Source organism: Lissotriton helveticus, chromosome 3_1 (assembly GCF_964261635.1).
Source record: "Lissotriton helveticus chromosome 3_1, aLisHel1.1, whole genome shotgun sequence".
Taxonomy (NCBI): Eukaryota; Metazoa; Chordata; class Amphibia; order Caudata; family Salamandridae; genus Lissotriton; species Lissotriton helveticus.
In genome coordinates this window covers 997,747,091-997,771,467 of record NC_136061.1, presented here as the reverse complement: position 1 = coordinate 997,771,467, position 24,377 = coordinate 997,747,091, and the positions used below count along the sequence as shown (strand labels likewise).

At 46.3% G+C, this 24,377-nt stretch overlaps 1 protein-coding gene across 1 annotated transcript in view; it reads left to right on the top strand.

Annotated features, from left to right (window-relative positions):
* PJVK (pejvakin) overlaps positions 1-24,377 on the top strand; it is a 197,008-nt gene that overhangs the window by 164,059 nt on the left and 8,572 nt on the right. The window contains exon 5 of the mRNA XM_078683826.1: positions 7,645-7,755. Within this exon, the coding sequence (XP_078539952.1) occupies positions 7,645-7,755 (111 nt within the window). The remainder of the gene's footprint in view (positions 1-7,644; positions 7,756-24,377) is intronic.

Genomic DNA, 24,377 nt, shown 5'->3' with positions numbered 1-24,377 from the left:
GACATTGCTTTGTCCGTGGACTGGGACACTGGAAGATATAGCTGTGTACTCTTCCACCCACTTGGAGTCTAGTCCTGCACACCACTACCTGCATATGAATAGAGGTGGCCCTCTTAGTTTACAAGGTTGTTGATGTGCACTCTGGACTCCTCCAACACCTTAGTGTTTTACAGTGGCGTCATCCCTAAGCTGTATCCCGAGATCGTATACGACGGAAGCTGAAACATCAAAAGAGACTTGGTGAGTGTTGGGAGACAACAGCATCAATGACCCCAGGGTGGTCACCATCCCTGATCCCCTTTGCGTCCTTGTCCATAACTAGTGAGGGAGTAGCTAGGGCCTCATAGAGAGAAGAAGCGGGACCCCAATTACAGAGGAAGACCTATTGGTATGCCTCAGTGATCTGCACACAAAAATCTCAAATATGGTTTTACCCAGCTGCAGGCCCTGAAATCTGACCTAGTGGCAGGCCTCTCCGACGTAACAAAATAACTTTAAGCACTGGGGGAAAGTTTCCCACTAACGAAGATAACATAATCATTATGAGTCAGGAGATGGAGAAGCTACAGGACACTGGCACTAAATTGAAAGACGAGGTTCGACAGCTGTGGGAGAAATGCACCGATCTAGAAGATAGGTCACTGTAATGAAGTACAATAACGCCAGTAGAAGATGAAATAATGCAGGTTTATTCTTCAAGTAATCAGGTAAGTATAAGACGTCCTATCCACACAGCATAAAGGAAATAACAGACTCTGGGAATCACATGAAGGCTTTCAATAATAACATTCTAGAACAGATGGTGAGGAAGCTGCCTTAAGCAACAATGATAAAGCATATGTAAAATCAATTGAGGATATTACACATCTTTCCCCTTTGCATCATTATTTTAAAACAAAATCATGAAGACCCAGTGGAATTTTTTTTTCACGACTACTTCTACGCAACACAGTTTTCCCAATGTTTGTTTCATTGCGAACATTCGGTGTACTAATGACATTTTTGTGCAAAGGAGCAATTCTACTTAAATTCCATATGTGACCATCACTTAACTTGACAGCATTTTCAAAACATTTTTTGACAGCAAAAGGAGGAGAATATTTTGATAAACCACTAACTCTCTTGGGTAAGCGAACTTTCACCCTGTCACCCACCTGTACATGAGTGTGTGAAACAGCATTCCTACGATCAAAATAGTTCTTTCTTTTTAAAACCTTTAATTTCTGAGAGTCATTATGACTATCAGAAAAAACCACACCCGAAGTAGTTTTAGAATTGTTTCTCACCCATAGTTGAAACAGATGAGTATTAGGACTTCGTCCTCTAAATAACTCAAACGGTACTTTGTTAGTGGTGGAATGAGGTATGAGACGATACATTCTCCCACGTTCAGCAATTTCTAATTTCCAGTTTTTTCCCTGAGCTATAGCTATTTGTACAGACTCCTTGAGGACTTGATGAAATATCTCTACCATCCCATTGGTTTCGGGATGATAGAGCGAACACCGTTTATGTTTAATTCCATTCTTAGTTAAATACTCTTCCATTTCTTTTGAGACCCACTGGACCCCATTGTCGGTCAGCAGAGAATCGGAAAGTTCTTACCTAGTAAAGACTTCTTCAAGAAAGCTAATAACATCCTTTGTCTCTGTACTCCTTACAACTTTAATCTCCGGCCATCTGGAGAACATGTCTATTTGAACCAACACGAAATACTGGCCAGAAGAACTAGAAATGGGTCCCAGCAGATCAAGAGCAATTTCCTTCCAGCATCTAGAGGGTTCTGTACGTATTACCATAGGTTGAACTCTTGTTCAACCTATGGTAATCTCGGTCAATGCCTGGCCGCCAAAAGTGCATGCAAATTCTTTCTTTCGTTTTTGAGACACCAGGATGTCCCTGATGAGCTTGTTGGATGATCCTTGGTCTGACACAGGTGGGAGGTATGAGTTTTGTACCTCTCCATAATACTCCAGAATTGATAGATAATTCATTACGAACATTCCAAAATTTGCAAACATCCTCATCAAGAACTTTCATACACTTCCAACCTTTAGTGATTAAGTTGGAGATTTTCACAAGGACCGCATCTTTGCTTAAACAGTTTTTCCACTCATCCTCACTCACAACTTCAGTAATAATTTCACACACCTTGTATTCGTCATTATCCCACAAATCACCTATGTTCTCAGAGTCTATATTCGAATTTGTCTGAACGAGACATGAGAGACAATCAGATACTTTGTTTTCAATGCCAGGTATGTAACTCACAACAAAATCGTAGTCTTGGAGAGCAATGACCCATCTGCAAATTCTTGAGGAGACTGCGTCTAGGCTTTTTTTAGTAACAAGATCTTTTAAGGGCTTGTGATCTGAACGAACCAAGAAAGAGTTTCCCCATAAAAACTTTTTTAATTTTCTGATGGCCCAAAAAATGCACTAGGTTTCTTTTTCTATAACAGAATACATATTTTCTGCCCCTGCGAGAGCTCTTGAAAGAAACGTGATGGTCTCTTCCTTACCATCTTTTACTTGTTTAAGAACGGCACCTAGCCCTTTAGAGCTAACATCCGTAATCAAGATTGACTTAGCAGAGGTGTCATAACTGTGAAGAGAAGGGGCACTTCTCAGGGCATTCATGACATCATCAAATTCTTCCCTACATTTGCTAGACCACAAAAATGTTGTCCCTTTCTTTAAAAGCGCTTTTAAGGTATATATTCTTGATGCAAACTGGGGAACAAATTTACTATAGTATTCTGCCATCCCTAGAAAACGAACTAATTCATCTCTATTTTGAGGTTCAGAAAGGCTGGCAATAGTACCAACTAAATGATAACACCTCCTTTGATTAATTTATGTCCTAAATAATCCAATTCACTCAAATTGAATTTGCATTTGTTCTCTCTAAGTGTCAAACCGCGAGACTTGAACCTCAACAAAACTTCCCTAAGCCTTTCATCATGCTCTTTCTGTGACGAACCATATACCAAAACATCGTCTTGATATACCTTAACACCTGACAATCCCTGCAAAACATTTTCCATGGCTCTTTGGAACATTGATGCAGCCGAGTTAAGACCGAAAGGAAGACGAGTAAATTTATATGTCCCAAAGGGCGTAATAAAAGATGTTAAATCCATGGAATCCTTATCTATCTAGATCTGATGATATGCTGCCCTCAGATCTAACGTAGTGAAAACTCCCGCGCCCTCAAGTTGGGTCAACATCTCAGAGATGTTGGGAAGTGGGTACTTGTCAGGAACGACAGCACGATTGGAGATTGCGAAGGTCAACACATAACCTAATCTCGCCAGAAGCCTTGCGAGCCAAAACAACCGGAGCCAACCAACCACTTGCCTCTGTTTCTACTTGAAGTACTCACGAACACAATTTAGGTGTGTTTATCATCATAATAAATGGGTTTGACAATGTTTGTTAAAAAAAATAAACACAAAAAATGAGGTGTGTTTATCACCGTGACAATTGATGTTGTCAAAGCTTGTTGAAAGATAAACACAATATAGGTGTGTTTATCACCGTGTCAATTGGTGTTGCCAAAGCTTGTTGACGAATCAAAGCCCCTCGACGAAAGGAATGTGCTGTTGTCTTGGAGACAAATGACAAGCTGATGAAGAGCTCTACGCAGACAACAAAGGGCCTGACGCAAGTCACCACGTAAAACTTGATGTATTCTGTGACGTGAGGCTGATGAGACAGATAGCTTCGTGAAAGGCAGAGAGCTCGAGCTGAAATTATTGCACGAGGTGAGGAGGGTACTTCAGAAATAAACAAAGCCACCGGTCTCACGCAGGTCAGATTACGTGTCTAATATTATGTGAAAGACTGCGAGTTCATAAAAGAATTAAACACACAACATTTCTTAAAATGTGAATAGGAAGCAAATTGTCTCTTTAGTATTGCATAAACTTCAAAGGAAAATGAAATTAACTCCAGGATGTGGAGGTTAGGAGGTCAAATCTTCCTTGCAGGATAATGAGAGCTGTGTGGAAATTAGCAGTTCACACACTCCGATAAAGACATCCCGCTTCTGAAGTAGAATATAAACAAGAAAAGTCAAAGGTCAATGTCAAGTCTGACTCAAGGCTGTGATGTCGAGTGCTGGAAAAAACAAACTTCTTTTCACTCAAATGTCTCAAACAAGCCGAGTCAATTTAGACAGTGAAATATTAATAAATGAAATTGTACAGTACCTTGTTTGTATATAAGTGCTTTACCACTCAAGTTGGTCGTGTTAGGACGTCTTTTTCTTCCTCTATAAAATCAAAAGTTGAATGTTGTCATCTTGATAGAAGGGTTCAAAGCCAGATCGTCGCCTGTGTAATGAAGTACAATAACGCCAGTAGAAGATGAAATAATGCAGGTTTATTCTTCAAGTAATCAGGTAAGTATAAGATGTCCTATCCACACAGCATAAAGGAAATAACAGACTCCGGGAATCACATGAAGGCTTTCAATAATAACATTCTAGAACAGATGGTGAGGAAGCTGCCTTAAGCAACAATGATAAAGCATATGTAAAACCAATTGAGGATATTACAGTCACGTTATGGTAACATGCATCTGTATGGTCAAGAAATTGATGAGAAGTAGGACATGGTCCAGTTTTGCAGAATCCGTTTCAGATATGTCCTCAAAGAAAGCTTAGTGTTTGACTTACTGATTGTCCATGCACACAGAGTTGGAGCCCCTAGACCAGTGCCAGGCACGAGACCAAGAGATATTACTGCAAAATTGGGCTTCTCTCAGGTGAAAGACAGAATAATGCGGAAAGCCAGGAAACTAGATCAACTTACTTATCAGAATCAAAACAGAGCCTTGTACCAGGATCTCTCCACACCAGTGTGACTAAGGACACTAAAGAAGGTTGTGACATTTACTTTGCAGTGAAGCATCAGGGACTCCCCTTCATTATTCTTAATATCTACGCCCCAAATCGGGGACATGAGCAATTCTGGTACCTTCTGTTGCCCCTCTTAGGAGACTGGGAACCCTCCAACTTGGTTTGGTGGGAAATTTCAACCTAGCCCCTGATACCCCACTAGATAGGCATCCACAAGATCGATACTTGCAAAAATTATCCAACCCTATTGTGGGAGATAAAGTAGTTAGACTTAATAGCCTGAGGCGTAGCAAGTACTCTGATGACAACGAATTCTCATTTTCTCTCACGTTCACAGGTCATACTCATGTATTGACCTGATGTTGGGTACCTCTGATATCTTATAGCAATATATGATGGTAGGACATGACATCCTTGGTGTGGTTTCCCACCAGCATTTTGCCTTCAATTCTCCGTTTTGCTAACTTTAGGACTATGCACAGTTTACCATTGCTAACCAGTGCTAAAGTGCTAGTGATCTCTCGTTTAAGCATGGTAAAATTGGCTTACATCCAATTGGCCCTTTTAATTTACTGATAAGTCCCTAGTAACGTAGTACTGCCTATACTCGGGGCCTGTAAATTAAATGCTACTAGTGGTCCTGCAGCACTGGTTGTGCCACCCACTCAAGCAGCTTTTGACACATGTCTCAGGCATGCCATTACAGCCTGTGTGTACAGTTTAAACTGCCATTTCGATCTGGCAAAACAAACCTTTTCCCAGGTCTAAACATTCCTGTTTATACACACAAGCCACTCCTAGGGTGGGCCTTAACATCCCAGTGGGCAGGGTGCAGTGTAACTATAAAGTTGGACATGTCTATTGCAGGGCCTACTTCTTCCATAGGATAACATCGTATTACCTTATTTCATTTCATAAGTTCAGTTGGGAGCAAGCAGGAATCCCGAGTTTGGTGTCTGGAGAATTGAACTTTAAAACCCGCTTTAATGGTAAAATTGGATTTTAAGTCATAATTCTCAAAATGCCACTTTTAGAAAGTTAGTATATTGTGTCCTAACCATTTGATGCCTGCAGTCTGTATCCTGGGTCACATGACTAGGTGTCGCTCACAGGTGGTCTTTGTGTATTGCTCCCAGATAGTGAGAAATAGGGGGAATAGGTTTTGGCAGGATGGTTCCTCTCTGACTTGATGAGGGGGAGGAACTGACCCCTATAACAGTTGCACATCACAAAGGCTTTGCCTGAGCACACCCACAAAGGTTTGACACTAGTCTTTTCTGACCCCCAGACAAGCTGGGGCAGGGCAGAGAGGAAGGGACTTCCAAGTACCTGTGTGGGTGGAAGCCTCTAGAAACTGTTCCTACTTTAAAGTGGGAACAAGGTATACATAATGGACCCTTAGACCCAACTCTTCAGTACACCTCTGAATCTCTGCAAGTATCAGAAGAACGGATCCTGGTCTGCAAGACGGACTGCTACTCTGTTGCCCAGCTGCCTGTGTGAGAAGGACTGGACCTACATGTTGAATCCAGGACTACCAGAGTTACTCCAACTGCTAGTTGGCTGGCTTCCTGATTGGAGCCTCAGGGACATAAAATACTCCAACTACCTTGAACCCAACACCTGGGCGCTGTTGGCTGTGAGTCCTAACCCACCAAGTGGTGCCCCATCAGTCCTGGACCCTTGCTGGTTATTTGGATAGAAACTACTCTGAGAACTGAGGGAAGACCAGGACCAACCTGCTTGTCTACCCACCCAAGGAGCATCACCAGTTAGCCTCACTTCGCAGTAGCTCCCAATTCGTTCTTCTCCCCAGCAGCAAATCCTGTTCAGCGGTTCTTCGCCAAAAGGGTATCCTGCCTTGTAGAACTCCCGTCAGCTACAGCCTCCAGCCTTGTCACGCTGGATATTTTTCAACTTCTAAAAACAGACTAAGTCCTAACAAAGATATCTTCACTGTGTCCAGCGGTTGCCCGACAACAACACCTCCTTCTTGGTCACCGCCTGCAGCCTAGCCCCGTTGAACGTCTAACTTTTTAGAATCTTTTTTTTACCAATATTTTAAGTTTCTTTATTAGTTCACTAACTTAACCTTATTAGCATATACAATATATATGTGTGTGTGTGTATATTTCTAAGTATTTTTACATAATTTCATACGTTCTGTTTTAATATTTGTTTATGTATAGTTCATATACACACACAAACACACAACATAACATAGCTATTATTATGAGGACTGGCCATTGACTGTAACAAAGTGTGTATTTACTATTCTAACTCCATGTGCACTTTGATAGTAGAGTAGGTTATAAAGTGACGCAAGGCAAATATAACCATGCTCTAAGGGGCTTATTTACAAGGCCATTGCGCCACAGGGGTGTCACTTTTATTGATGCACCGGCAGCCCAATGTGCTTCCCCGTATTTACAAGGCCATGTAAAGTCACCCTGCGTGTCTTTTCCTGGTCTTGTAAATTTGTTTCCCTTTTACGTATAACTCTGTGAAGGGGCTAGCCATCGGTGTTGCGGTGGGTGTTCTTACGCAACATCCCTGGAACTTGACACATTTTCACATTTACAACATTTTGTAAACCTGGGAATGCGTCAGAATCCTATTTCTCCTTGTTTTTTCTTCTTTCTATGTGTGTTGCATTCAGAATTACACCAAATTTGGCAGAAAGCTAGTTCTTGGTAAACAAATTGTGCATTTGGTTTTGGTGCATCTTGAAATAGGTCTGATTGAGATTAATTCATATTTATCTTTGCACCTTTTGGCAGAGCTTTGCGTTTCAACAGCATCAAAAGGAGGATTTGAAAAAGAACCAACATCATCATTTTCATTCAGCACACTCCGGCATCACCTTTTCCACTCACGGATATTATTTCATGGTAAGAATTGGTGGAAATTTGGTTGGTTTGAAATACAAATTGTCTTTTATTAGCAGTCTTCTAGATTAAATGTAAAGTCAAATTCAGAAAATGATGTTCATTAAGACACTTCTATTAAACATTGGAGCAACAAATTAAAATGTTGCAATAAATTAAAAGTAATTCATCACAATGAAAAAAAAAATAGAAAATCCTTGAACGTAAAATATATCAATTTATATAAAAAATAATGTAAAAAATAATTGAACTTCAAGAAAGCCCCCAAAATATAAGTTGTAAGAACTTAACAGTTTGGCCACTGTAGCTTCCTTTCACTTAAAACATGTAGTAGGCAGTGGTCCATGGGATCAGTGCCAACCCTTCAACAAATTTATAAAACATTTATAAATGTATTTAAAAAAATGCACTCTTTTTTTGGGCAACCAGTTTTGTTTACGGAAAATAAGTATCATTAAAAAAAGTTTACTTGATTAAAAGTCGACCAAAGACTTGGTGGTCTGTTTACCCAGCAGGCCGCCTTCCCTGTGTTGGCCAGCAAACAGAGTGAGTTGTGATTTGTAACCTACCTCATTAATATTAATAAGGTAGGTTGAATAACAACCCACTACAAATTAGAAGTTTATTAACTGACCTATTAATACACAAGTCAGTTCATAAAATTCTTTACTGGTTGTAAAAACACTGCTCCCAAATTGAGACCAGTTTTTTCAGACCAATATTTCTTACATCTGGACGTTAGCCTTTCTTGGTATTTTTGCCAAAAATTGGTATTTCTATCATTTCAGTTATAACAGTCAAGATATTATTCATGCAATATTTGCTCAGAGCTTTGATCATCTCAGGAATCAAACCTTAGTTTGAGCCATAATTACAAGGCTGTTTGAACATCAAAGACACAAATAAAGCCTACTTCTACTTTTAGTTGAAAATGACTTACTTTCCGCAAGGGTAAAGGGTAGGTGTGAGTTCTGGAGGGAGAAATGTCCAATATAGAGATCTTTGTGGTTGGCAAGGTGGCCTTGTAGGGGCATCGAAACGAGTGAACACTAAGTTGTAGCAGGTTAAAACAAAAGAGAGAAGAAGATCAGGCAGGTTTTGAGGAGCAGGAATAATCTCTAAAGCAGGGAAACATCAGAAAACAGAGAAAGCCATGTACTATTGGTGAGGAGAAGGGGGTTGGATCCGTAGTCTTGTAGGAAATACAGCTACATGAAAAATGGAACAAAAGTGGAGGTGGAAGGAGAGACAAGAATTTGCTGGAACGTTCCAACACCAATGAGAATGGAAGGTAAGAGTGTTAAAATCTAGATTGCGACTTAAACACTATCGGCGCCATCTTGTCCCTTTCAGGCTCATATGTGCGCGTAAGCAGCAGCCATTTTGAATGCCATGGCCTCTCTGCCCGCTACCGATAGCCAGCACGTCTTTCTCTCTCTCTCTCTCTCGACCTCGCAAACATCCCCCGCGCATTGACAACCCCCGCTCTCACACGCTCGGGCCATAAACCACCTCTTTCAGCGCGACCCTGCCTCGGAACCATATCCCGTACCCGGCCAACGCCTCCCTCCGTCCCTTTGATGCACACATCCTTTGATGGACCCCCATCCTCTGTGCCCGATTGTCCGGCCCGATCCCAGGCCGTCACCTAGCCCTGCGGATGCAGTTTATTGCCCATACAGTAGGCAGCTGCCCCTCTTCAAAGGATCTAAGACTAATCGAAACCCCCTCCCACCCCATGAGATCCGATCAGCCGCACACATTCCGGGAATCGACGGAATACCCAGCAGCGCTACAGTCATCACCTGCTGAGACCGGGGTGGAGATTTCTACTGTCAATGTGTGTTTGAACCGGCATGAAGCGGGGATTTCAGGGATGTCTTCCGTACTTCAAAACATTTACAGGAATGTGTTTCATGCAATAAAGTCATAAACTTGTGTATAAGAGGCGAGGCCTCAGAGATGCGGTTAGAGCACCTCGAGAAGATACCCTGTTGTCTGATTTGACGTGTTCTGCTCCGTCGGAATAAACCTCTGTTTCCTGCCTTCCAGTCTCCAGCGCCTGCCTCTTTGTTTGATAATTTCGAGTGGTATGAGAGGCGATTAACGCCGGGCAATACTTGGGTATTTATCGATCGAAATCTGCCTCACCTTTTACAATTGGCACCCAAAACGTGGGGCCCATCAGCGACACGTGGATCCAGTGGGAGAGGTCCTGACGACAGAGTGAACGACTGCAATGATCGGGAAGTGCACCTGCCCGATAGACCCTCGTCTGGCAGCCGATCATCCGGACTTCACCGGTTCCGAACAGACCTCTCTCGAGTGATCTACGGTCCTGACTGGGAACCATCAGGACTGCCGCAGCGATTATGGAGAATAGAGGACGATCCGGCGCTGGAAGCGGAAGACGAGAAACTGTCCTTGCGGTCCGGGTAAGGTCGTGTAAACACGACAAATTGCGAAACGATTATCTGACTGTCTGAAAATACTAGTATTGCTCTCTGAATTGTTTTTGAGATATTCTCTGTCTACAAACTGGGAAGAATAGAAATATTCTCTCTTCCTTTGCAGATAGTGAAGGATAGGTAACGCAGACTTTTGTCCCCCGCTGTAATCTGTCGTGCCTATTTTTCTCCCCACTGACTGATTGATTGTTCGAACATTGGTTGTTCGAAGCTGGTTCTTTTTGAGGTATTCTCTGTTTGCAAATAACGTAGAATAGAAATATTCTGTCTAGTCTTTGCAAGTAGTGATAAGATAGGTAGTGCGGACCTTTGTCCCCCTCTGTAATCTGTCATGCCTATCTTCTCCCCACTGAATAGTAGTTGGTTCAACCCGGACCGCCTATTAGAGATGAACCATCCAGCTCCACTGGAAGGCACCCCTAATAAGGACATGTTCACTAAATACGGACTAGTCGCCATAGCTTATAGTAAACTATGGCATAAATATACGAGGAAGGATCAGGAAAGTCAGTGGCCACTGATAGGATCCTTTGATGATAATAAAATAAACATACTGGAAACAGCCCTTCGTAACAATAAGGCAACGCCCACTATGCTCGACAGCCTCGGCATGTGGCGCAAAGAAGCAGAACAACGGAAAAAGAGAAACGAAGTCAGATTAGAGAAAGAGCTACGAAAAGCAGCTCACCTAGCTGCTAGAAAGTTGGAGGAAGAGATAAAGGAAAGGGAGAAAGCCAAACAGAAACAAGAGTCCTAAACATCAGGCCAGTGTCCCGTCCGAACACCCTCTATGCTCTACCCTGAGTTACCCTCGAAACAACGAGCGAACGATGATTTATTGCTAGGTCCCCCAATCATCTACATGCCTCCTCCATACGCCCCTTCCCAAACCTTAGTACAACACCCGCAGCCCCCAAGTACGGGTGAGAATAGTGCCAAGACCTCGGTCCTCACGGCCTCCGCGCCGGACGAACCCCTTGTACTCAACACAGCACAAGCAGTAACACTAGATGACCCTGAAGCTAGAAGGAAAGATTCCACTAGAATGAACCGATTGAGCAAAGATGAACGAGTAGGGATCGATAAGATAGTGAAGACACTGGTGGAACGAAAAGAGAGTGAGGAATACGTAACAGATATGTACAATTCATATGCCAATAGCCACAGACGACACTTTGTTGTGCGATTTTGTTATCACACCCTCAATGCCTATGAGGATCGGTACCAAGATAAAGGTCCTGAGAGGTTAACGACCCTCTATAGGAAAGTTGACATTGGGGATGAAGGTGAGTGTGGTGTGACGAACCTCTTCACGCGTACGCTTGAAGTCTTCCGTCACCTCACTGAACAGAGACCAGAAACTAGCGCTGCGACTCCTGTAGCGGCCGAACCCCAAACCGAAAAAGCTAATACTATGATGCCTATAAAGGAGGCCGCTCCCTACTGGGTTCCCCCAAGAGGACAGGGAACACATGACGACATTAACCACCAAGATGCAAGAGGGAGAGTTGTTTACAACTGGGTCTACCAACCATGGGATCGGCAAGACATTTTGACGTTCCGAAAATCCTTGCCTGATTTACGAAAGAACCCCACCGCCTTTTATACTGAATTAGGCACAGCCTTGGGTTCGACGATTATGACCCTAGCGGACATCGATTTGTTTTTCGGGCTATGTCTGCCAGCTGATGTGTGGAAGCAAATCCGGAAAGTCGACCACCTTGAGCTGTTCGGACATACCTGGTCGCAACTCGATGGCATAGATAGGCAACGAGAGCCTGGGCAGAAACCTTTAAAATCCATTCTAGACCTCCCAGACAAGATCGTCCAGAAACTGAAAACCCTGATCCCAGAAAAGAAAGTGGATTGGTCGATAGTAACGGCCTTCCGCCAGAAACCCCAGGAAGACATATCAGAATACTTCTCCCGGTTTGAAACGGTGTTCTCCGATTACAGCGGCCAGGACATGACCACTGCAACCGGACATCATCTGTTTGTCCAGAATTACATCAAAGCTCTGTCACAGGAGGTCTCACAGAAACTACAGACTAGCGAGAGTAGTTGGGCAGCCTCCAAACCCGCGGCTATCCTTCCGATGGCCCACTACTATGAGCATCAAAAGAATGAGAACGATAGGGTGACTGAGAAAAAGAAAAAGGACTTGAAGGAAAGGGTGATGATTGCTCAGTTGCAAGGGGTGACCAGTGGAAGAGAACAGTACAAAGGAAGCTACCAATCGAATGCTCCTAGAAATCCACCCCCTAGAGACCGTACACCCGCACCCTACACCCCACGAACAGACATCGACGAGAACAAGTGTGCGTTTTGCACAGGATTTGGCCATTAGATATCCCAGTGTCCGGTTCGGCTAGAAGCAATCAAAAATAGGGACACGAGAGACGTAGCAAGCGAGCCAAGAAATAGAGGACAGGGACGAGGGAACACAAACGACACCCACAACGACAGATCAGGCAGACCGAATACGTTTGACCGTCCCCGACAGAACCAGTACCAACAGTCTGACTACGACAAAGCCCGTGACTTCGCATAGGACTGCCAAGGGCAAGGGAGGGATCCAGTCGAGCTCCATGTTGACCAGCAAGGTCCTTATGTCACCGCTAAGGTACTGGGCACGAAGTCTCCATTCTTGGTAGACACTGGCGCAACACGCAGCGCGTTATCTAAACGACTGATTCCGAGGTCACCCTTGTCTGGCTCACATGTAACATCGATAGGTTTTGATGGAACGCCCTCCACTAACCCCTTGTCCGCAAAGATCTCCTTTGACTTGGAAAATAACACCACTGACACCACGTTCTTACTTTCATCCAACACCCCTGATGCTATTATGGAACTTGACTTATTGAAGCATTTCCGAGCTACTATTAGGTGTTCACAAGATGGGGTTCGAGTCATTCTGTACGACAACCCGACTATGCTCAGATCCTGTCCCACTTCACGCATGTTTTCCATCACTGACGCTGATTTGTCCCTACTCGACACTCTACCTCTGTACCTATGGGCGCAAAGACTGACTCGGACGTAGGACGCATGATGATAGACCCGGTACACATAACTGTTCGACAGGACGCAGTGCTCCAGAAACTTCCACAATATCGGATATCGCCCGGTGGCGAGAAGGCATTGGTAGAGATCATCCAGTCCCTGATAGATGCAGGAGTGGTAGAGGAAGTAGTTAGCAATGTTTGCAACAGCCCTATCCTACCTATTGTAAAGAAGCAGGGTGAGGGAGATGAAAAGGCGTACTGCTTCATCATCGACCTGCGAGAGGTCAACAAAGTAGTTGTACCCCAGTACCCTGTAGTCTCAGACATCACCACCATTCTGACTCCGATTCCTTCCACTGCTACCACCTTCACGGTACTCGACCTCAAAAACGCCTTCTTCTCCATCCCTATCAACCCAGACAGCCGCTACCTTTTCGGCTTCACCTTAAAATCCCGCTCATATAGATTTTGTAGAGCACCCCAAGGCTACACTGAAAGTCCTAGCATCTACAGCCAGGCCCTCAAGAGACAGCTTGACGCAGCCCAGTTACCGGACGGAGTGGTGTTGGTACAGTACGTCGATGATATCCTTTTGGCGGCCGACACCACTTCACTTGCAGTCACTGCCACCATCCAACTCCTACACTTCCTCGCGGAGAATGGCCACAAGGTCTCCAAAAAGAAGTTGCAATTTTGCCAACCCCAGGTCACTTACCTAGGCCATCTCTTGTCCAAAGACGGGAGGAAGCTTACGCCCGACCGAATTCAGACCATCCTGGACACCCCTGTCCCTAAGACACAGAAACAAGTCCGCTCCCTAGTAGGCCTCACCTCCTTCTGTCGACAGTGGTTACCAAATTTCAGCCTCATTGTGAAGCCACTACTTTCCCTGCTGGCTAAAGATGTCCCCTTGCCGCTCCCTTGGACCCCCGAGTGCCAATCCTCCTTCAGAGAACTACGAGACGCCCTTTGTTCCGCACCAGTCTTAGGAACCCCCGATTACACAAAGCCCTTCTCCCTCTACACTCACGAAAGGGAGGGGTGCGCTTTGTCTGTCCTGACTCAGTCCATTGGCCCCAAGCAACGCCCATGTGCCTACTTCTCTGCCACTCTTGACCCCGTAGCCAGAGCTTTGCCTGCCTGCCTTCGAGCTGTAGCTGCCGCTGCTATCTCTATCCGACAGAGTGAGGGGATCGTACTTTCGAATTCCCTTACGGTGTTAGTGCCCCATGCGGTTGACGCCCTCCTAAACCAGACTAAGACGGAACACCTGACTAGTGCACGACTGACTGGGTACGAACTGACTCTGCTTGCACCCCATATCACTTTGAAAAGATGCACCACACTGAATCCAGCCACCTTGTTGCCCCTACCTGAGAACGACCCCAATGTGCCCCCGATACATGACTGTGTGACCCTCACGGACGAACAGACCAGGAGCAGAGTTGATCTCCGAGACACTGCTTTTCCAGATCCTGACGGAGAGCTATGGGTAGATGACTCTTGTATCAAACTCTCCGATGGCACTACCTCAGCCGCTTATGCAGTTACCACAGCCCGAACTGTAGTTGAGACAGCCCGCATCACACCACGATCTGCACAGGCAGCAGAACTGATCGCCCTCACACGAGCATGTATCCTAGCAGCCGGGACGACAGCGAATATTTACACAGACAGCCAGTACGCCTTCGGGGTGGTTCATCATTTTGGGCTCTTATGGAAGGAGAGGGGATTCCTGACCTCACACGGCACACCCATCCTACACAGAGATCTAGTATCCGCTCTGACTGAAGCAGTCCTCCTCCCCAAACAACTTGCTGTAATCAAATGCCAGGCACACAAAAAGGTTACGGACATCATTGGGCAGAGGAATGCACTGGCCGACATTACTGCCCGGACCACAGCTGAGAATAGAACAATGACACGCATGTATGTGACCAGGTCACAAACAGAAAAATGGAAGGACGCTAGGGAAACTATTAGGGACCTCCAGATGGCGAGCTCATCCCACGAACTGACTGAATGGGCACGGGTGGGACTAAAAGACGATGAAGGCTGCTGGCGGACAAAAGACACAAACAAATGGTTGCTACCCAATTCATACTTGATCCCCATACTGACCTTGGCACACTCCCCTGCACACATAGGATCTGCCCCTATGGCCGAACTTGTCTCCAAAGTTTGGCACAATGACAGGATTACAGACTCAGCCAAACGCCTAGTTCAACAATGTCTGATATGCCTGCAACACAACCCAGGGAAAGGGACTGTCGTGCCCCGGGGAGGGTTTGGGGTCTCCAACCATCCATTTGAAGTCCTGCAGATGGACTACATCCAGCTAGAGAGATGCCAAGGCCTAAAGTATGTGCTTGTTGTCGTGTGCGCATTTAGCAAGTGGGTGGAAGCTTATCCAACTCGCGACAACACTGCCATTGCTACTGTGAAGGTCTTACTGAAGGAATTCTTCCCTCGCTACGGCCTTTGTCGAAATTTGTGGAGCGACAACGGCCCCCACTTCGTAGCCGAGGTTATCCAGCTCATCCTGAAGGGGTTGGGTGTAAAGCAAAAGTTCCACGCAGTCTTCCACCCCCAATATGCTGGGCTGGTTGAGCGACATAATGCCACGCTGAAGCTCAAACTAGCAAAGATAGTGGCCACCACAGGACTGAAATGGCCAGACGCTCTCCCTTTGGCATTGCTGTCAATGCGTTCCACCCCTACCAAACACCACTTGACTCCTTACGGGGTCGTTTTTGGCAGGCCTATGAGCATCTGGTCTGCACCAAAACCGACATCCTTTCATGACGTCCCGGACGTCCTTATGTCTGACTATCTGTGCAATCTGACCAAAACACTGTCTATTATCCATCAACAGGTGCTGCAGGCCATCCCCGACACTTCCAGGGGCCTCGGGCACGAGATCCAACCAGGTGATTTCGTCTTGATCCGGAATTTCCAGCGAGCAAAGAGTCTGGAACCTCGGTGGACGGGCCCCTGGCAAGTCTTGATCACCACCCGAACAGCTCTTCGAGTGGAAGGGAAACGGAACTGGCTGCACGCACACCACTGCAAGAAAATCTCCTCAACGCTGACGACGACCGAAGACGTGGCTACCCAAGAAGAGCTCCTGAACAAAGACCGACCATCCTTGAGCTGTTACCCTGACACAGAGACACTTGAACTGGCAGAATTTCCCGATCCCACTGTGCCATCCAGACAAGGGTATAACCTGCGACGAAAGGAGGGAGCTTCGGCTAAGCAGACCACTGACTAAGTTACAATTCTCAGAGCGGTGGCCTAACACTACAAAGGCTGCTAGGAGAGAAGCCAAACGAAGTTTGTGGTTCTGCCCGCTACCGAGCCCCTTGAAAATGATGGAAGCGCCCGACACGAAGATGATGGAAGCAACCGGATATCCGAAGACCCACTACAGAAACCCAAAGACTGACAGGTTACACAGCTCAAAGACTATTGCACTTTTTATCACCCTTCTCTTTTGCCTCCTCCTCGTGACCACCCTCTGGATCGTGGAAGAAAATGCACCAGCTCGGGAGATATTTCTAACCACTGCACAGCCTACCACCATGAAAGAACACCATCTGATCTCTCTTTCACCTCAACTCCGAGAGAGACGGAAGGAGTTTTGGAACAACTCTTTCGTGCAGTTGCTACACCAGCACAACCTTGCCGCCAATGCCACAAATTGCTGGATCTGTGGACTGTTGCCACATGCCACTGGACATTCCATCCCCTTCAGTAGTCAACCATCGCACACAACGACCGCAGCAACGCCACCCACCACCACCCTCCGCGCCTGGACTCCGATCAGCACCGATGACACCGTCCGCACGATGAACTCCATCCACTCCGGATCTCCGACCGACCCCTGCCCTCACCACGTCTTCAACAAGGCCGACGCTGTCATCGCACCCCACCTGCGGGACATCATCAACACCTCCTTCGACACCGCCACCTTCCCGGAGAGCTGGAAGCACGCCGAACTCAGCGCTCTACTTAAGAAACCAACAGCGGACCCCACCGAACTCAAGAACTACCGCCCCATCTCGCTCCTCCCGTTTCCAGCCAAAGTCATCGAGAAGACCGTCAACAAACAGCTGGCTGCCTTCCTCGAGACGAATGGATCCCTCAACCCCTCACAGTCTGGCTTCCGAGCCAACCACAGCACCGAGACCGCCCTGATCGCTGCCACCGATGACATCCGAGCCCTGATGGACAACGGAGAAACAGCGGCCCTCATCCTCCTAGACCTCTCCGCGGCATTCGACACTGTCTGCCACCGCACCCTAGTGCAGCGCCTCAGCAACGTCGGAATTCAGGAGAAGGCACTGGAATGGATCGTCTCCTTCCTCGATGGAAGAACACAGAGAGTCCGCCTACCACCGTACAAGTCAGAGGCCACCGAAGTCATCTGCGGCGTCCCTCAAGGATCCTCGTTGAGCCCCACCCTCTTCAACGTCTACATGAGCCCCCTCGCGCCCATCGCACGCCAACACAACCTGAACATCATCTCCTACGCCGATGACACCCAGCTGATCCTCTCACTGACCAACGACCCCGCCGCTTCCAGAGCCAACCTTCACGAAGGGATGAAAGATGTAGCCGAATGGATGACGACCAGCGGCCTGAAACTGAACTCAGACAAGACGGAAGTCCTCATCCTCGGCTCCTCGCCCTCCGCCTGGGACGACTCCTGGTGGCCCCCCGCCCTGGGCACCGCACCCACACCGACAGACCACGCACGCAACCTGGGCTTCATCCTGGACTCCTCCCTCTCCATGACCAGACAAGTCAACGCCGTCTCCTCGTCATGCTTCAACATCCTGCGCATGCTACGAAAGATCTTCCAGTGGATCCCCACCGAGACCAGGAAGACGGTCACCCAGGCCCTCGTCACCAGCCGACTGGACTACGGCAACGCCCTCTACGCCGGAACCACCGCCAAGCTCCAGAAGAGACTCCAGCGGATCCAGAACGCCTCAGCCAGACTCATCCTCGACATCCCCCGACGCAGCCACATCTCCGGACATCTGAGAGACCTGCACTGGCTCCCCGTCAACAAGAGAATCACCTTCCGTCTCCTCACCCACGCACACAAAGCCCTACACGACCAAGGCCCGAGCTACCTCAACAACCGCATCAACTTCTACGCTCCCAAACGCCACCTCCGATCAGCCAGTCACGCCCTCGCCGCCGTCCCCCGCATCCGAAGATCAACAACAGGAGGAAGGTCCTTCTCCCACCTGGCCGCCAAGACCTGGAACTCCCTCCCTCCCGACCTGCGCCTGACCCAAGACCACCTCTCCTTCAGGAAGAAGCTCAAGACCTGGCTGTTCGAGCAGTAGCAGCACCCCCCCCCCCCCCCCCCAAGCGCCTTGAGACCCTCCGGGTAAGTAGTGCGCTATATAAATGCCCATGATTGATTGATTGATCCCTTCACCTTTCTCTGTCCATGGTTCCTGCCTTGCTTGGCTGATCCTCTTGCAAGAGAGTTACAGGGATAATGCCACCTCTGGCAAAACCATGTCGCACTTTTATCATGGAGTCTGGCTGAACAAAACAGGAAGAACTGCTGCTCCCTTCTGCCCGCTGACAACCAATGTCTCAGTTCACATGGACATTCCGGCCGAAGAACGAATTGAAATGCAGGTGTTCAACAACCCAGCCAGACCCACCTTCTCTTACCTCCAAAAACGAGCAGCTGCCACCCTGACTGTAGCCCTGTTTGTCGTCAACATCTCGGGCCTTGTATGCATCGAAGGTCTCGGGACGCAGTTGGTGGGCCACAGCACTTGCCGCATCACTAGAACTTTGGACTCAACCGATCCACCCTCTTTCGTCACCTCTCCGAACATGTACTTTGTCTGTGGTACAAAAGCCTACACTTGGCTCCCAAAGGGTTGGAGAGGTACCTGCTACATTGCCTTCATCCTTCCTCCCACCTATGTGGCTCCAGCAAACCATCACCGACAAAAGCGAGCGAGGGACATTGAACAAGCCGACTCCACCGGAGCACAATTCCTGAATGCAATAAAGGGACTTGTTCCACTCTGAGGTCCGATGGCGAACAGCCGTGCCATCCGACATTTGACCCAGGCAGTCGAAACGATAATGAACATCACAGCTGGCATCCTCACAAACAATACAGCCGAGCTTCAGGCGGTCCGCCTGGTGGCCCTTCAGAACCGCCTTGTTCTGGATGTGGTCCAGCTGCTGCACCTTCATACCAGACAATTCGCCCTCAGTCTACAAGGCTATTGAACATCTCCATAGACTCTCCTCAGAAGTTCATCAGGAACAAGAAGAATGGTCACTTGGGAGTTGGTTTTGGAATACTGTAAAAGACTGGGGGTGGAGGTTGTTCATGATCATCTTGATACCGATTATTGTGATATGTGGATTCTGCCTGGGTATTCAATGCTTGCCACCTCTGTGCTCACTTTGTGCCAACTGCATCTGCCCTAAGACTCTGGACCTTGAAACTGAACACATTAAAGCACTGTATGATGTAGAGATCCGTAACATGGTGGGGATAGACATAGACTGACAAGCTGGCTAGATATGTTGAAAAGGGAGGACTGTTAAAATCTAGATTGAGACTTAAACACTATGTGCGCGTAAGCAGCAGCCATTTTGAATGCCATGGCCTCTCTGCCCGCTACCGATAGCCAGCGCGTCTTTCTCTCTCTCTCTCTCTCGACCTCGCAAACATCCCCCGCGCATTGACAACCCCCGCTCTCACACGCTCGGGCCATAAACCACCTCTTTCAGCGCGACCCTGCCTCGGAACCATATCCCGTACCCGGCCAACGCCTTCCTCCGTCCCTTTGATTCACACATCCTTTGATGGACCCCCATCCTCTGTGCCCGATTGTCCGGCCCGATCCCAGGCCGTCACCTAGCCCTGCGGATGCAGTTTATTGCCCATACAGTAGGCAGCTGCCCCTCTTCAAAGGATCTAAGACTAATCGAAACCCCCTCCCACCCCATGAGATCCGATCAGCCGCACACATTCTGGGAATCGACGGAATACCCAGCTGCGCTACAGTCATCACCTGCTGAGACCGGGGTGGAGATTTCTACTGTCAATGTGTGTGGGAACAGGCATGATGCGGGGATTTCAGGGATGTCTTCCGTACTTCAAAACATTTACAGGAATGTGTTTCATGCAATAAAGTCATAAACTTGTGTATAAGAGGCGAGGCCTCAGAGATGCGGTTAGAGCACCTCGAGAAGATACCCTGTTGTCTGATTTGACGTGTTCTGCTCCGTCGGAATAAACCTCTGTTTCCTGCCTTCCAGTCTCCAGTGCCTGCCTCTTTTTTTTTATAATTTCGAGTGGTATGAGAGGCGATTAACGCCGGGCAATACTTGGGTATTTATCGATCGAAATCTGCCTCACCTTTTACAAGAGACAGAGAAAGGAAGGGTGGGGCCTGTGGCTATAAAAGTCAGGTTTCTAGAGATGGATACTGGCTATGAGATAAAACCCTTCCTTACCAATGGTTGTTTTTCTTTCCAGGCAAGTACTAGGGACAAGATGAAGGGATGTAACCACACTAACCCCGGTGAGGTCCCAGGGGAGGGAACTAGAGGCGTGGGGCGCTAGGAGCAGGACAGCCTCCACCATAAAGTGTTCAACACAAATGGGGCGGCTCCCATTCTAGTGACTGAGGTACTCTAAGACTAAATTGTGAGTGTGGACATCTCACAAAAAGTGAAGGACTGGCCTTACACACCACCAGGTGTCATGCGTCATCATCGGAAGTCCTTGCCCTCTAGAAACTCGGTTTGGTAGAGCACGGGCATACACCTGACGACAGGGATGCACTTCTAAATTAAGTGGGGGCCCATGCAGAGTGAGTGAGATTTAAAAACCATTATAGTTACCAAATTACATTTTTAATGTGACCAGCAGCTATATGGTATCGAAACAAGTGGACGGTGCAATGGGGAAAACGTACTGTCCCCTCACCGTAATGGGTGCGGTCCACATGTTTCTGCCGTAAGGCCCAGTTGGGTTTGAGGCATCCATCAGGACCTAAAACAAGGAGGCTCCGCTCCTACCAACTTTGTGATGAGAAGATACCACTTGGTGAGGTGACCTATGTCACACTCCACCGTAGAATGGCCCACGTTAAGTCCTAGGACAAGAACCTACATGCTCCATGGGAGGAAGAAGGAAGGAAGACCCCTGTAGTCAGAGTTGCCTCAAGGTGCGTCTCCCGTGAGTGCACCTAGGTGTATCCTCCTGTCCTCCCCGGGCAACAGTTATAGCCACAGCTGTGAAGAATTATAGTGCAAGGAAAAGGGACACGAACCCAGGATAATCCATGAAGGTAGGCTGAATTACAACCTGCTAGGAATTGGAATTTTATTAACTGACCAAATAATACACAAGTCAGTTCATACAATTCATTACTGATTGTAAAAATACTGCTTCCACATTGAGACCAGTTTTTAGTGACCGGTATTTCTTACATCTGGACGTTAGCCTTTCTTGGTATTTTTGCCAAAAATTGGTATTTCTATCATTTCAGTTATAACAGTCAAGATATTATTCATGCAATATTTGCTCAGAGCTTTGATTATCTTAAGAATCAAACCTTGGTTTGAGCCATAATTACAAGGTGGTTTGAACATTAAAGACACAAATAAAACCTACTTCCACTTTTAGTTTAAAATGACGTAGTTTCCGCAAGGGTAAAGGGTAGGTGTGAGTTCTGGAGGGAGAAATGTCCAAAATAGAGACCTTTGTGGTTGGCAGGGTGGCCTTGTAGTGGCATCGACAAGAGAGAACACTAAGTTGTAGCACGTTAAAACAAAAGAGGGAACATCAGGCAGGTTTTCAGGAGTGGGAATAATCTCTAAAGCAGGGAAACATTAGAAAACAGACACAGCCATGTACTATTGGTGAGGTGAAGGGGGCTGGGTCTGTAGTCTTGTAGGAAATACTGCTTCATGAAATCTGACGATGAACATTGTTAAACATGATGGCCATATCACACAGCCTGTCTCTAGATATGCCATTGTCTTCTCAAAAAGTAGGTCAACAAGATATAATCCAAATAGTATGAGGGAGTAGAACATACCGCTAACACCATGGAGTAATAATAAGGATACATTTGGTTAGACAACGCTTGATGTGCTCTCCAACCGTAACCAAATTATCACTGTGCAATCGCTCTAATGTTGACAGAATACTGCAAATGCATATTTTGTAGCACTAGATGTATCTGTCTGCTAAATAAAATGTAACCTACAAATCTACCTAACAGCAGTACGGAGGACCTGCCAGTTCCAAAGTCCTCAGGGCAATACTCCAGTGGTCGAGAGTCTAATGGCCACCATGCACAATTGGGAAAGAGTTTTTAATGATAGATAATTAGCAACAATAATGACAAACATTGCAATTCCTTGCTTTAGTCTAGATACCAAGGTTTGTACCAGGGCTTACCTCTAGACAAAGTGTGCCACAAATCAGAAGTGGATCCCTGCTACCCCTTTACCGAAGGGTGAATTCCATGTGTTTTATCTCTTACTGCATTCTAAAGAAACACAGAGCATAATGTCATAGAGACCAGTGAGCATCTTTGGATAGAATAAACATGTTTTGTGGCTGGAAAGTACTGTTACAAAGTTGATTTTTAGAAACAGTGTTTTGTGTGCCTAAAACATGGTAGGCCATAAACAACGTTTGCCTTGCTTCCACCTCCCACAGTAGCTGTAATTAGATTCCAGGTCTCACAGCTCTGCCCAGCAAAAGATGTGAATGACTACCTTTCATTCCCCTGCCTACTGGACAGTAAGCCGCTGGAACAGCTTCTATACCGCAAGAAAACTGAAGAATAATTATATGACATCAAACTCTCAGGAACCTTCAGGCTACATTTATCAGAGGAATGTGTGTGTGGAGGGCTGGGGGGATGTAGAGAGCAACTGCCCCACTGCCCCACAAAATAAACAGTAAATACATTCTAGAAGATTTATTCTTTGATGGCCTTCTGAAGATGGCTTATTATCTGGTGGCTATTGCTCCAGAAACATATCTCTTATATGCGTGTTGGATATCCCTGTCTATCTTTGATATAGGGTGGTCATTCTTGATATAACTTGGTTATTTTCTGCCTAATTATATTGAACATTAGTGCTCTGTAATGGACATCCGTGATGTTTGATTGTGATCTTTACATTTTGAAGGGGTTGACAGAAGTTTGTTTTAAATAAGCCTCTCCACTAAGATGCAATATTGCTCAGCTTTTCTGTACGCTTGGAATGCTTCCCTTTTTCTGCTGCATGAAGTGTCATGAGTGCCTAAGATCATTTCTACCTCAGTGGCCTTCTGAGTCCTACTGTCTATTGCATTTTCTTAAGCCTGGAAATTGCATGCATACGGACTGAGCCTACCTGCTAGTTTAATCTGTGCTGCATCCTCATCATACTTCATCCTGCTGGATTCAGTTATGTAAAAATATTTCAATACATTTTTATTGAGCTTTATCAAATTTCTAACATCATACCAAACAGCATGTCAAATTGTACCCTACCCTCTTCCCTGAACCATGAGAAGTGTTGCCTAAAGTTTTAGGCCAAGTAGCCCTGAACCTAAAAGGTGACAACATCAGGCATACCCTTTGTTGCTTTAAGAACAGCTTCAGTCCTGTAGGATCTGCAACTGATGTGCCCTCGGGCAGATCACTTTCCAATAGTCTCCTGGCATATATTCCAGGAGAGGATGCCATATGAAGGAGAAAAACACTGCAGGTCCTGAATGGCACAAGTGTTTTTTCTTCATTTCCAGAATGGATCAGATTCTAGTATGCCAATCCTAAATGTTTGATCTCCCAATTGACTCGGAGAACCTGTTTTGGCAGCTAGTAACAGAAGATTAAGTAGTTAATTTATCTCTTTTCCATTTCCCCAGGTAAGGTTAGGCATCAAAGCTAGTAAAATATTTCCGGGTCCGGGAAATCCAAGGCCCGAGATGTTTTCCATTGTTCTTAGTATATACTGCCAGAATCTTTATGCTTTAGTACGACCCTAGAATATATGCATCAACGTTACCTCTTGTCCAAATAATGCGTTTACGCTGCAGAGTACGAAGCAAACAAAACAACACAATGCTTGCTTA